Below are 13,309 nucleotides of genomic sequence, written 5' to 3'. Positions count from 1 at the left end.
ATAAACCATAACCCAGAATAAAGTAAACAAAAAATAACTCATGCAAACTAACCCAACTAAAACCACCAAACTTAATCCAACAACAAAATATAAAGTTAAAACTATTGCAGCCACCCCTTCCGTATCCCTCCCCTTGGTTCAGCCTGGAACTGTCTTTTGGGCGTCTGGCTCCCCGGGGACTCTTTTGGCCAGACGCACCTGGACACAAGAGGAAACGGTAGGTTAACTGCACAGACCACTCACATACCCACCCCTCCACAACACTCAATACATTCACCGCATGCACACCACACTAATGAGAACAACCAATTTAAAACTATCTCACAATATTGTACATTCCAATCTCAATTGTTATGTTGCCTCCGCAGACCCGGCCGCCGCCATCACCAGAGATGACGCCACCGGACCGGACCCACGGGCAACCTCAAAAAAAATGTTTGATAATAAAATATTTAAAACCGACAATCGTGTACAAATTATTTATTTACCAATTAGCCTTCTCAAAGTGTTGGGTGCATTAAAATGCTAAGTGAATATATAAAGTGTCATGTGCAAGGTGCAAACATATGTGACGGACGGCCCTGTTCGTCACAGGGGCGCTATAACCCAAAATATGAAAAGCCTTTAAAGATTATCTCTTCTGACACCGTACAATATTCCGGCTTCATATTTGGACAGGTTATAGTGAATATCCAGCCAAACAAAAGTTATCAAAAGAAAAAGGCTAACTTGTCTAGTTTTTCTTTTATAAGCTGTCAAAGTTTGTGTTCACCTGAAACCATGTTTCGCTTAATTTGACCCCCTAAACGTGCATAACTTTTCATGAAATTTGGCACGCACGTTCGCCCGCTCAAACTCTACGAAACCTGTCCAATTGATTTGTGCTATCTTCAATCTAGGGGGCGCTATAACCCAAAATATGAAAAGCCTTTAACGATTATCTCCTCCGAAACCGTACCATATTCCGGCTTCATATTTGGACAGATTATAGTGAATATCCAGCAAAACAAAAGTTATCAAAAGAAAAAGGTTAACTTGTCTAGTTTTTTTTTTATAAACTGTCAAAGTTTGTCTTCACCTGAAACCATGTTTCACTTCAATTTCAACCCCTAAACGTTCATGTATTTTGCTGAAATTTGGTACGCAGGTGCAGTCCCCTGAAAATTTCAATATTCTGCAAAAAATATCTTGAAAAACTTTGTAGCGCCACCTAGGGACACAAATACTGCAAAAATCACAAATGGCCTCAGCTCTTCGCACAGGAATGTCATAGAGACATGCAACCACCACTCACGCGTTACTACTCGAGCTCTATGAAAACCTGTCGATGAATTTGAGTTATCTTCAATCTAGGGGGCGCTATAACCTGAAATATGCAAACCATTTAAACATTATCTCCTCTGAAACTGTACAATATTCCGGCAGAGGAACTCCTCTGGCTTTCATCTTTGGTCAGGGACGACACTTGCTTGCTGACCGCGTGGGGGGGCGGGGCGAGGTCCCGCCAAATGCTGCTTGCAGCTTTAATTATTATTATTCTTCCCCGCACGTTTCACTTAATTTGACCCACTAAACGTGTATAACGTTTTATGAAATTTGGAACGCACGTCGGGTCACGCGAAAATTTCAATATTCTGAAAACAAATTCTGGAAAAACTCTATTGCACCACCTAGGGACACAAACACCTGCAAATACACACAAGGCCAACACAAAAGGCCTCAGCTCTCTGCACAAGAATGTCGTAGAGACATGCAACCACCACTCACGCGTTCATCCGCTCGAGCTCTGCGAAAACCTGTCCGAACGATTTGAGCTGTCTTTAATCCGGGGGGCGCAATAACCCAAAATATGAAAACCCTTTAAAGATTTTCTTCTCCGAAACCGTACAAGATTCCAGCTTCATATTTGGACAGATTATAGTGAATATCCAGCCAAACAAAAGTTATCAAAAGAAAAAGGCTAACTTGTCTAGTTTTTCTTTTATAAGCTGTCAAAGTTTGTCTTAACCTGAAACAATGTTTTGCTTAATTTGTCCCCCTAAACGTGCATAACTTTATATGAAATTTGGCACCCATGTCAGGTCAAGCGAAAAACTCGATATTCTGAAAAAGGTACCTTCAAAAACTCCATAGCGCCACCTCAGGACACAAAAACCTTCAAAGACACAAAAGGCCAACACAAAAGGCCTCAGCTCTACGCACAAGAATGTCGTAGAGACATGCAACCACCACTCATGCGTTTGTCCGCTCGAGCTCTATGACAACTTGTCTGATCGATTTGAGCCATCTTCAATCTAGGGGGCGCTATAATCCAAAATATTAAAACATTTTAAAGATTATCTCCTCCGAAACCGTACAATATTCCGGCTTCATATTTGGACAGATCATGGTGAATATCCAGCCAAAGAAAAGTTATCAGAAGAAAAAGGCTAACTTGTCCAGTTTTTTTTTATAAGCTGTCAAAGTTTGTCTTCACCTGAAACCATGTTTCGCTTAATTTGACCCCATAAACATGCATAACTTTATATGAAATTTGGCACGCACGTTTGCCCGCTCGAGCTCTACGAAAACCTGTCCAATTGATTTGTGCTATCTTCAATCTAGGGGGCGCTATAACCCAAAATATGAAAACCCTTTAAAGATTATCTCCTCCGAAACCGTACAATATTCCGGCTTCATATTTGGACAGATCATGGTGAATATCCAGTCAAAGAAAATTTATCAGAAGAAAAAGGCTAACTTGTATAGTTTTTTTTTATAAGCTGTCAAAGTTTGTCTTCACCTGAAACCATGTTTCGCTTAATTTGACCCCATAAACATGCATAACTTTATATGAAATTTGGCACGCACGTTTGCCCGCTCGAGCTCTACGAAAACCTGTCCAATTGATTTGTGCTATCTTCAATCTAGGGGGCGCTATAACCCAAAATATGAAAACCCTTTAAAGATTATCTCCTCCGAAACCGTACAATATTCCAGCAGAGGAACTCCTCTGGCTTTCATCTTTGGTCACGGACGGCACTTGCTTGCTGACAGCGTGGGGGGCGGGGCGAGGTCCCGCCCAATGCTGCTTGCAGCTTTAATTTTGCTTGTAATTGTTTTACTGTGTTTTTTACATTTTAAAACATTTCCTTTAATCGTTGCTATTGCTTTTACTGTTTTGTTGCTTTTGTTGTTTGATGGTGAACGCTTGTGTAACTGCTGCACAACAAATTTCCCGGGTCGTTGGGGTCAAATCCAGAATTCAGTGGCAGAATTACAGATCTTTTCTGGACTGGTGTCAACATCTGATCCCCTAGGAGAAACTAGAAAGTGTTGGTGGTGTGAATTGACCCTGCTGCCATTAAGACCTAAATCTGGACATTGATGTTGTATGCTTTTCATATTGTACATTTCTTCAGTAATGTAACTTAACAGAAAGTCTGGGGATCAAGAGTTCCTGGTGGTACAATCCCATCAGTCCCAGCTCTGCTTTGCTTTTCACGGTGATGGACAGATTTTACTACCCAATATTCTAAAACTACCGTGCAGAAAGCTGAAAACTATGGGCCTGTGAAAATAGTTTTGTTGACATTGTGAGTGTGCTGTTGACACATTTCTAGGTTTCTAATGACAAAGCTGCTAGCATGTCTGCAGATTCTTGATCTTGTTTCAGCCTCATGTTCAACTACATGGAATTGAGACTTTTAGGATAATTTTTTTCATGACTGCTCTTCCATCACTGCCTCTGTTTTTATCTTTGTCTTTTGCTACAGAAATGTAAACACAGCAATGGAATGAGATGTGGGACCTCTGAGGTGGATAAGGATGGTTCGGCAACAACAGCAAAAAGAGATAAATCACTCAGTTGTGAGCAATGTGGCAAGACTTTCATCACAGCAACAAAGCTAAGAATTCACAAACGTATTCACACTGTGGAGAAACCATTCAGGTGTGATCAGTGTGGAAAGGCTTTTACTAAGAAGAGTGATTTAAAAAGACATCAACTCGTTCACAGTGGAGTTAAACCATTCAGCTGTGATCAGTGTGGAAAGGCTTTTACTGACAGAAGTAATCTAGCAAAACATCAACTCATTCACAGTGGAGTGAAACCATTCAGCTGTGATCAGTGTGGACAGGGTTTTACTCACAAGAATAATCTAGCAAAACATCAACTCATTCACAGTGGAGTTAAACCATTCACCTGTGATCAGTGTGGAAAGGCTTTTACTCGGAGGAGTCATTTAAAAAGACATCAACTCATTCACAGTGGAGTTAAACCATTCAACTGTGATCAGTGTGGAAAGGCTTTTACTCGCGTGCTCTCTTTGAAATCCCATCAACTCATTCACAGTAGAGTGAAATTGTTTGGCTGTGATCAGTGTGGAAAGGCTTTTACTCACGTGCTCTCTTTGAAATCCCACCAACTCATTCACAGTGGAGTTAAACCATTCAGCTGTGATCAGTGTGGAAAGGCTTTTACTCACAAGAGTACATTCAAAACTCATCAACTCATTCACAGTGGAGTTAAACCATTCAGCTGTGATCAGTGTGGAAAGGCTTTTACTCACGTGCTCTCTTTGAAATCCCACCAACTCATTCACAGTGGAGTTAAACCATTCAGCTGTGATCAGTGTGGAAAGGCTTTTACTCACAAGTGTACATTAAAAACTCATCAACTCATTCACAGTGGAGTTAAACCATTCAGCTGTGATCAGTGTGGAAAGGCTTTTACTCAGAAGAGTACGTTAAAAAATCATCAACTCATTCACAGTGGAGTTAAACCATTCAACTGCGATCAGTGTGTGAAAACCTTTACTCAACATGAACAGTTGTCGATCCATCAATGCCCCCATTCTGGTAGAAAGCGGTACCACTGTGACTCCTGTGAAAAAACTTTCAGCTCCCAACAGACCTTAAAATATCACCAACGCATCCACACTGGACATGATGTGTACGTATGTGATCACTGTGGCAAACCATTTCTATTGTACTCACAGTTAAAAGCTCATGAAGTGACCCACACTGGGGTTAAACCATACATTTGTGACCAGTGTGGGAAACGCTACAGCTACACTGCATGCCTCAAAGTTCACCAACGTGTCCACACTGGGGAGAGACCATACAGATGTGACAAGTGTAAGAAGACTTTTACAACTTTGGGTTCCCTGAAACGACACCAGCAGATCCACACCAGAAAGAAAGCATTCAATCAGTGTCACAGTGAGGTATGTAAAGACTGGTCTCAGTCACAGTGTACACACAATTATGTATTGAATAATTTTGGATATTGATGCAAAATAGTTTTAAAACTGTTTTGAACAACTGTGGTCAGTTGAATTCTGTTAACACATTATCAGCTATCGTTCAGTCTAATCTGTATTCGTTTTGACACAGAAATCTGGTCCAGGTTAATCTGGGGATGTAGGTTAGATTAGGAATTCTGATGTAATCAGACAATTGAATGTTAAATTCCAACAGGTAAAAGTGTCTTCAGATGTCATTTGGGGTGCTCTCTATCTCAGGCAAGGCATCAGTTCTTCAATGCTGCAGGAAACACTGACGTTCTCTGTGTTTGTGTGTTTGTTTTCCAAGCAGAATGGAACGGATGGACAAAACTCTCAGACTTGCCAGCACTCTGCCAATGGTGAACAGTGCTGCTTTGACCAGTCTGGACCAACGTCCAACCAACAAGGAACCCTACAACGACACCAGCGTATGCACACTGGACACAGACTGAACCCCTGCCAAGAAGATTTCTCCATGCAGGGTTCAGTAAAAGTTCATGGAGTCCTCCACAAACTTAAAGTCCTTGAGATCCGGCTTCACAGAATTCAGGTCTAATTTCTTATTTGTGTTCGTGCTTCGTTGCAAAATCCATTAAGAGGAAAGCTGTCATTAACAGACGTGACTGTAAATTAATTAAACCCTTCAAAGTGGTTACTCAGTTAAATGAATTATCAGTGGTAGAGGGATAGACGTCTGGATGGAGGCAGTGAGCAGCAGGGTGAATTTCCTCAATTACCACCTTAATGGTTCCTCAGATCCCTCTGGGCTGCAGGAACCTGTTAGATGCAGAGCTGGTTTAGTGATTCTCTGATGATTAAGCATAATTAATTGAGGAGATTACTGGCCTTAGGATTCCTGTCTGTCAGTCTGTAAATATAAAAACATGAAGTGTTCTATGAAAAGTCCAATCTTTGAAAGCTGACATGTAGTTCAGAATCATTTCTTTGTAAATTAGCTGCATCCAGTCATTACCATGACACTGGCAGTGATTCTCTGATGGTTAATCATAATTTAGGAGATTACTGGCCTTAGGATTCCTATCTGTCTGTCTGTCTGTCTGTCTGTCTGTCCGTCCGTCCGTCCGTCCGTCCGTCCGTCCGTCCGTCCGTCCGTCTTTTCTCAGCTACAACATCTGCACCTCTGCTTCTGTGTGAAGTAGTCATTACAGGAGAGAAAGTGTAGAAAATCTGACAGATTTTGTCAAGTGGTCCAGAAAAATCTGACTACCCCTACAACTTCTCTCCTGTAATGATAGTAATAAGTAATACATAGTTGATACTTCACACAGCAGTAGCAGAGGTGCAGATGTTGTAGCTGAGAAAGTTTGGAGGTTGCCACTTCTTGCATTCCAAGAATAGTAGGGGAGTCAGATTTTGTCAAGTGGCCCAGAAAAATCTGACTCCAGATTTTATTTCATATCATACAATCTGCACTTTTAACTCAACCTGCATATTTCTGTTAAAGTCCTAGTTTTGAAATGGTCTCTCTGTTCTTAATCTGCCATACTGTGATCATTTAGCCCCTTATTTTATTATTCTGTTCTTACAGACTGTAATTTACGAGTTTTTTTTTTTAAACTTGTGATTTGGTGTTTTAGCTGTTGTAGCAAATAATTTCCCAGGTGTGGGATCAATAAAGAATTTCAATTCTATTATACTGTTAACTGGCCCTATAAAAATAACAACAATAACAAATTACTTTATACTAAAACTAGAACTATACTTATATTAAAGACTTTATACATAAATACCAGACATATTTTGATGCCATATCTTGCATTCTTAGGGGAGTCCGATTTTAAGTAAGGAGACATGAAGTTTGTATTTAGTTTTATGATTGTACTAAAATAAATGACTCTTGAAGACCTCAAAGTGATTCTTAATGCATTATTTCACAAATGTATTGGATGTCCAAAAACTTTTTTCCACTGCTGTATTTAACAACAATCTGATCTGCTGACGTTAGCAAGACAAACAAGTGAAGGTTTCAGGCTTTTATCTAGAATTGTTCTTGAGATAGTCATCTTCAAACAGCCTCAAATTTCAGTGTGACAAAATAAAAACGAGTGAAACTGGGTCTACAGTCCACTGAAAAACCTCTAAGAAAGTGTCTGACATACTGAGCTAATATTTCATAGATAGCATTGTAAATCTCCACAGTTTATGATTTAAAAAAACAAGTTTTTTTTGGGAGATGGTCAATGATTTGAAACGGAGTTTGTCCCCTAGAGGACAAATGGCTCAATCCCAGAATGAGGGTATGTATTGAAAAAATATCATCCAAAATCTGTCCAGAGTAGTGACAATAATTTGAATTTTAATACACTTAACCAAGTGCTATAGGTGGAAAAAAAACATGTTTACACAGCATGATGTTGCTTTGTGATGTTCCAACTGACATGCTGATTTCAAAATGGAAGCATTTTAATTTCTAATGCTCTCATAGAAGATGACTGGTCAAGTAAAATTGACTCCTGTGACTCTGATGTCATGCAGAGTCTTTATGCTATGATGTGGAAAGGGTGAAAGAAGACAGACTGGACATTTCTGAGTGAAACTGAACAGGGCATGTACTGATTCATAAAAACAAGTGTAGTATTATCTTTAATCAAGCCTTACATAGTATTTACTAGCTGAAGTACTTCGGTTTTGAACACAAGAATTACTTGTCAAGACGACGTTGACTGGAGCTCTGCTACAGAAAGGCAGTTCATTTTCTGCTGGGGTTCATAACATACAAGATTTCTCAAATCTACAGAGATGTTTTTGATTTGAAATTAGAGTTACCTTAAATTAATAAATATATTTTTGATACTTTCCCTAAAAACTCTAAAAAAACTTCAGGTGTAGCTGCTGGAAAAGAGCCTGCAAGTCACATGGTGGGACATGTGAACATAGTTCAAGGAAGCAAGGCTGGGAGCAAGAGCCCAAACAGAGGAGGTAAAAGAAAAGGTCAAACTACAGGTATGTAGAACATGTTTTAATGTCAATCCAATTATGTCTGACTATTTGTTGAGTCAGTGAAAGTTATAGAGCAATGTTTGTATTATTTCAATACTGAGATATTGTTGCGGTGTCATTTGTCATTTGTTTCCATTTGGATGGATTGTACAGTTAGATTCTATTGAGTTTCCATACCACATTACATTGCTGTTAAGGTGTCTGAATCATTCAGTGAGGGTTTGGTCATGTACTACTATAAGGCCGTGCATAAAAAGAAAATCAAGCCTGTTACAGTGTTGCTCTAGTCCCCTCTGTTAAATGGCATCAAAACAATGGTCAACGTGAACAAATCATGAGTGTTGACATTGACTCACAACAGTACCTCTCAACTGTTCTAATTTTGATCTATTTAGGAGAACAATGTGATGAGTGCACCGAGAGATCCAATACAGGGAGCTTTCCTTTTTCAAAGATCATTAGAAGGACAGAAGACAAAGTAAGTTTCAGCAAACAGCTTTTTATTTTCTAATGAGCCAATCTATAGTATTTAAAGTGCAGAGTTATTTGTGTTAGATTTGAACAAAATTCTTCCAACAGTGTAAGGACTTAGTCTTTCTACTTTCATTTGCAATTGTTCTAGAAACCTATCATCTGGGTCAGGTGGTCACTCTGCAGCACAAGGAGTACTATCCCACATTGGATCTGATGTTAATATTTCCCTTAGACATGGTAAATTGACTGACTGGCTGATATTGTAGAGTTAGTAAATATAGGCAGTTAACAAAAGGAAATGAATGCTACTTTGTGGAGGTACCAGAATTTGGCCATTTAACAAAAAAATCTAATGCTAATATTCTTTTATTTCACCAGACTGTTATTGTTTACACTTCAATGAATGATGCTGTTGTACATGTATAGTAATTTTATTCATCTTCATGCATACAGTGTTTGTGTACAGTATGTGTGATAATATTTTAAAATATATACATTAACAAGGCCAACAACAACAATGTGTTGTGTTACAGGTGTTTCTTCAGTGGCGTCCCTGCACAACATGGTAAATGTCAAATAATGTCTTGTCTACTTTTGCAGTGAGAGGACAGATTTGGTAAATAGTCAGCACTGGCAGTCCACAACAAATGCAGGGTGTTGCACAGGCAGATTCTAGATGACATCGTGTTATGTAAGACATCCTTGTAGGTTTTTCATCTTTCTGCTCTCTGTGAAAGAGCAAAATTGTATTAGATTAAGTCACAGACAACTTCAAGTATTTGTAAAAATGAATTTAAATGAAGTAAAATGATTTATTGACAGGTAACACACAACACAGTGTGAAGTCAAAGACTTAACAGTGGGAGGGAAGCAATGCTATATAACCTTAGGTCTGATGAGAAACTTGGAGCTTGGCCGGGCATTTCTCTTTAGAGGTGTTCTGTTTCTCCATCCAGCCTCAGTTGTGATCATGTGGTTATGTGATGAAGACTTTGGACAGCAGGTACAAAAAAGTTTGCTGGTGCAATTGAAACACTTTTGTTTGCACAAGTAAAATGTGGTAACTGCAAGCTGTTTCTTCTGAGATCCGTTTATGATGTGCTGTATTGTTTTATGATGAGCAATTTTAAGAACTTATTTATTGTGGCAGGGCACTACATAATTACACAATTACATGTAAGTATGAATAGTATATTGCTTTATTTTTTAATAGTATCTTATTTTCATCTCATTTAAAACAGCAGAATTAAATGGAATAATTCTTGGAGCCCCTGTCTTGCTTTCAGAGTTCATCAACTGAGGTTCATACATATAGCCTTGGAGATGATTTTATTCAATAATAAGCCCCCCAGCAATAAGAAATGTCAGCATTGTGTCATGTTACAGGATTCTGTGACAGAGGATTAGTTCTAGGAAAAACCTCGTCACTCTACAGTTTGTGCTGACAATATTTAATGGCTAATACACACGTGGACAAAATTGTTGGTACCCCTCAGTTAAAGAAGGAAAAACCCACAATTCTCACTGAAATCACTTGAAACTCACAAAAGTAACAATAAATAAAAATTTATTGAAAATTAAATAATCAAAATCAGCCATCACTTTTGAATTGTTGATTAACATAATTATTTAAAAAACAAACTAATGAAATAGGGCTGGACAAAAATGATGGTACCCATAACTTAATATTTTGTTGCACAACCTTTAGAGGCAATCACTGCAATTAAACGATTTCTGTATTTGTCATTGAGCGTTCTGCAGCTGTCAACAGGTATTTTGGCCCACTCCTCATGAGCAAACAGCTCCAGTTGTCTCAGGTTTGATGGGTGTCTTCTCCAAATGGCATGTTTCAGCTCCTTCCACATATGTTCAATGGGATTCAGATCTGGGCTCATAGAAGGCCACTTTAGAATAGTCCAACGCTTTTCTCTCAGCCATTCTTGGGTGTTTTTGGCTGTGTGTTTTGGATCGTTGTCCTGTTGGAAGACCCATGACCTGCGACTGAGACCAAGCTTTCTGACACTAGGCAGCACATTTCTCTCCAGAATGCCTTGATAGTCTTCAGATTTCATCGTACCTTGCACACTTTCAAGACACCCTGTGCCAGATGCAGCAAAGCAGCCCCAAAACATTACTGAGCCTCCTCCATGTTTCACCGTAGGGACAGTGTTCTTTTCTTCGTATGCTTGGTTTTTGAGTCTATGAACATAGAGTTGATGTGCCTTACCAAAAAGCTCCAGTTTGGTCTCATCTGTCCAAAGGACATTCTCCCAGAAGCTTTGTGGCTTGTCAACATGCATTTTTGCAAATTCCAGTCTGGCTTTTTTATGAGTTTTTTTTCAGCAGTGGTATCCTCCTTGGTCGTCTCCCATGAAGTCCACTTTGGCTCAAACAACGACGAATGGTGCGATCTGACACTGATGTACCTTGGCCTTGGAGTTCACCTTTAATTTCTTTGGAGGTTGCTCTGGGCTCTTTGGATACAATTCGAACGATCCGTCTCTTCAATTTGTCATCAATTTTCCTCTTGCGGCCACGTCCAGGGAGGTTGGCTACTGTCCCGTGGGTCTTGAACTTCTGAATAATATGAGCCACTGTTGTCACAGGAACTTCAAGCTGTTTAGAGATGGTCTTATAGCCTTTACCTTTAAGATGTTTGTCTATAATTTTTTTTCGGATGTCCTGGGACAATTCTCTCCTTCGCTTTCTGTTGTCCATGTTCAGTGTGGTACACACCTTTTCACCAAACAGCAGGGTGACTACTTGTCTCCCTTTAAATAGGCAGACTGACTGATTATGAGTTTGGAAACACCTGTGATGTCAATTAAATGACACACCTGAGTTAATCATGTCACTCTGGTCAAATAGTTTTCAATCTTTTATAGAGGTACCATCATTTTTGTCCAGGCCTGTTTCATTAGTTTGTTTTTTTAAATAATTATGTTAATCAACAATTCAAAAGTAATGGCTGTTTTTGATTATTTAATTTTCAATAAATTTTTATTTATTGTTACTTTTGTGAGTTTCAAGTGATTTCAGTGAGAATTGTGGGTTTTTCCTTCTTTAACTGAGGGGTACCAACAATTTTGTCCACGTGTGTATCAAGAAATGTGGCTCACATTTTCGTGGCACCAAAAATCTAACTTTGTTCCTCTGAGGGCTGCTATGAAGCAAGTTCAGTATAAGCAGGCTTACTTTGTGTACACCGGCTCCACAAAAACTAAAGCCTCAGTCAGAGTTAATGGTGGTTGTCAGGTTTCTTTGTTAACTCAGAGTTTCTACTTCAGATCCTGTGAGTCACAAAAAGGGGGGGGGGTGTTAACACCAAATGGACGTCTCATGGACCAGCTGCTTCAGTCAACTGGTTGTTATAGTTGATAGCTACAAGGAATATGAAAAATGATGATGGTGGAAAGCAGCTACTGCAGATGATGCAAGACAGGAATGCTGGTAGAAAGCTGTTAAACGTGCGTGAAGAATTTATTTTACCCATCAATGTAGACGCCTTTTTGAACTGGCTGCTGCACATTACAGCTGTTAAACTTTAAACTTCATGTATTGAGACGTTATATTGAAGAAGTGCACTTTGGTCAGGGGTGGTCTGATAATGCAGGAAGTCACTGTAGTTCAGTCGCTTTGAGTTCTTTTGTTCACACATAAAATGAACAGACAGATCTTGAGCGTTTTCACCCAAACTGTCAAGGTAATCAAGATCTGTCTGTTCATTTTATGTCTGAATAAAAGAGCTTTAAACTACTATAATAACAAGAAGACATGATGAACATTTCTGAGCGATCACTTTAGTTATCAGTGAAATCAAGGTGAAATTAATGTCATTGATTAAATATTCTTGGTAATATAGACCAGTAGATTTTTGGCACCAAATCAGAACCAAACATAAAAAAATATATATTCATGTGATTTCTGCATCACCAACTAAATACACGTTGGGTTTCTATGACAACACAATGCAAACAGTGTGAGAAACTGTATCTTCACGGTTTTGTTCAGTGGCTTTAGTGACATAAAGCTCATCTGACTGTACACAAGATGAAAGATCATTTTTATTTATTGCATTATTATTATTATTATTGTTGTTGGAAATTCTACAATACAGATTTTCCTATTGTCAAAAATTCTGTTGCTGCCAGCACATAAAAGGACTGAAAACATGGATACAAACCATGATAATATTTAATGCTTTAATATACAGGAAAGTCTTGATGGATCACACTGCCCTGGAGGAGGAGGAGGAGGAGGAAGAGGAGGACCTCGTTCACAATGACGACCACGCCTGAAACCTGCTGTTCATGAATTTTGTTATTTTGCAATAAAGCACACTGTTCAAAATACTGTTTTTATTTTCTTTGTTACTGATTTTGTGTTGAAAGAAAGTATTGCTGCTGATAAAGTATAAAGTCTAACATTTACCAAATAATTCCTTCAGAATGATGAAGGTTTCTGTACCAGAAGACTGTTTATGGGATGTTTTGGAGTATATATTCAATGTATTGACAAGGAGAATTCACTGCACATCTTCAGAAACATCTGCAAACTGCATCTAAAACGTATTACAAAAAGCGTTTTGAAAAGGTTGAATAAATGTG

General features: G+C 38.9%; 3 protein-coding genes across 47 annotated transcripts in view; 2 read left to right on the top strand and 1 right to left on the bottom strand.

The window, feature by feature from the left end:
• Positions 1-13,052, top strand: part of LOC127531957 (zinc finger protein OZF-like) — a 319,989-nt gene extending 306,937 nt beyond the window's left edge. For 10 of the 42 annotated variants that reach the window (XM_051942577.1, XM_051942586.1, XM_051942605.1 and 7 more), the window contains 4 exons: positions 8,624-8,706; positions 8,851-8,939; positions 9,236-9,267; positions 12,916-13,052. In XM_051942577.1, coding sequence (XP_051798537.1) covers positions 8,624-8,706; positions 8,851-8,939; positions 9,236-9,267; positions 12,916-12,987 — 276 coding nt within the window. In that variant the 3' untranslated portion in view covers positions 12,988-13,052. Of the gene's footprint in view, positions 1-3,755; positions 5,208-5,574; positions 5,818-8,111; positions 8,232-8,623; positions 8,723-8,850; positions 8,940-9,235; positions 9,268-9,943; positions 10,004-12,915 lie in introns of those variants that run through there. The other 32 variants (XM_051942591.1, XM_051942594.1, XM_051942592.1 and 29 more) reach the window with 16 other exon arrangements.
• The window catches only part of LOC127531978 (zinc finger protein OZF-like), a 205,188-nt gene that overhangs the window by 166,735 nt on the left and 25,144 nt on the right, over positions 1-13,309 (top strand). The gene's annotated exons all lie outside the window — the stretch shown is intronic.
• LOC127531907 (zinc finger protein 37 homolog) overlaps positions 1-13,309 on the bottom strand; it is a 269,232-nt gene that overhangs the window by 243,734 nt on the left and 12,189 nt on the right. The gene's annotated exons all lie outside the window — the stretch shown is intronic.

This window comes from Acanthochromis polyacanthus, chromosome 22, assembly GCF_021347895.1.
Source record: "Acanthochromis polyacanthus isolate Apoly-LR-REF ecotype Palm Island chromosome 22, KAUST_Apoly_ChrSc, whole genome shotgun sequence".
Taxonomy (NCBI): Eukaryota; Metazoa; Chordata; class Actinopteri; family Pomacentridae; genus Acanthochromis; species Acanthochromis polyacanthus.
Note: the sequence above shows the minus strand (reverse complement) of the source record. Positions and strands in the feature narration are given on the sequence as shown.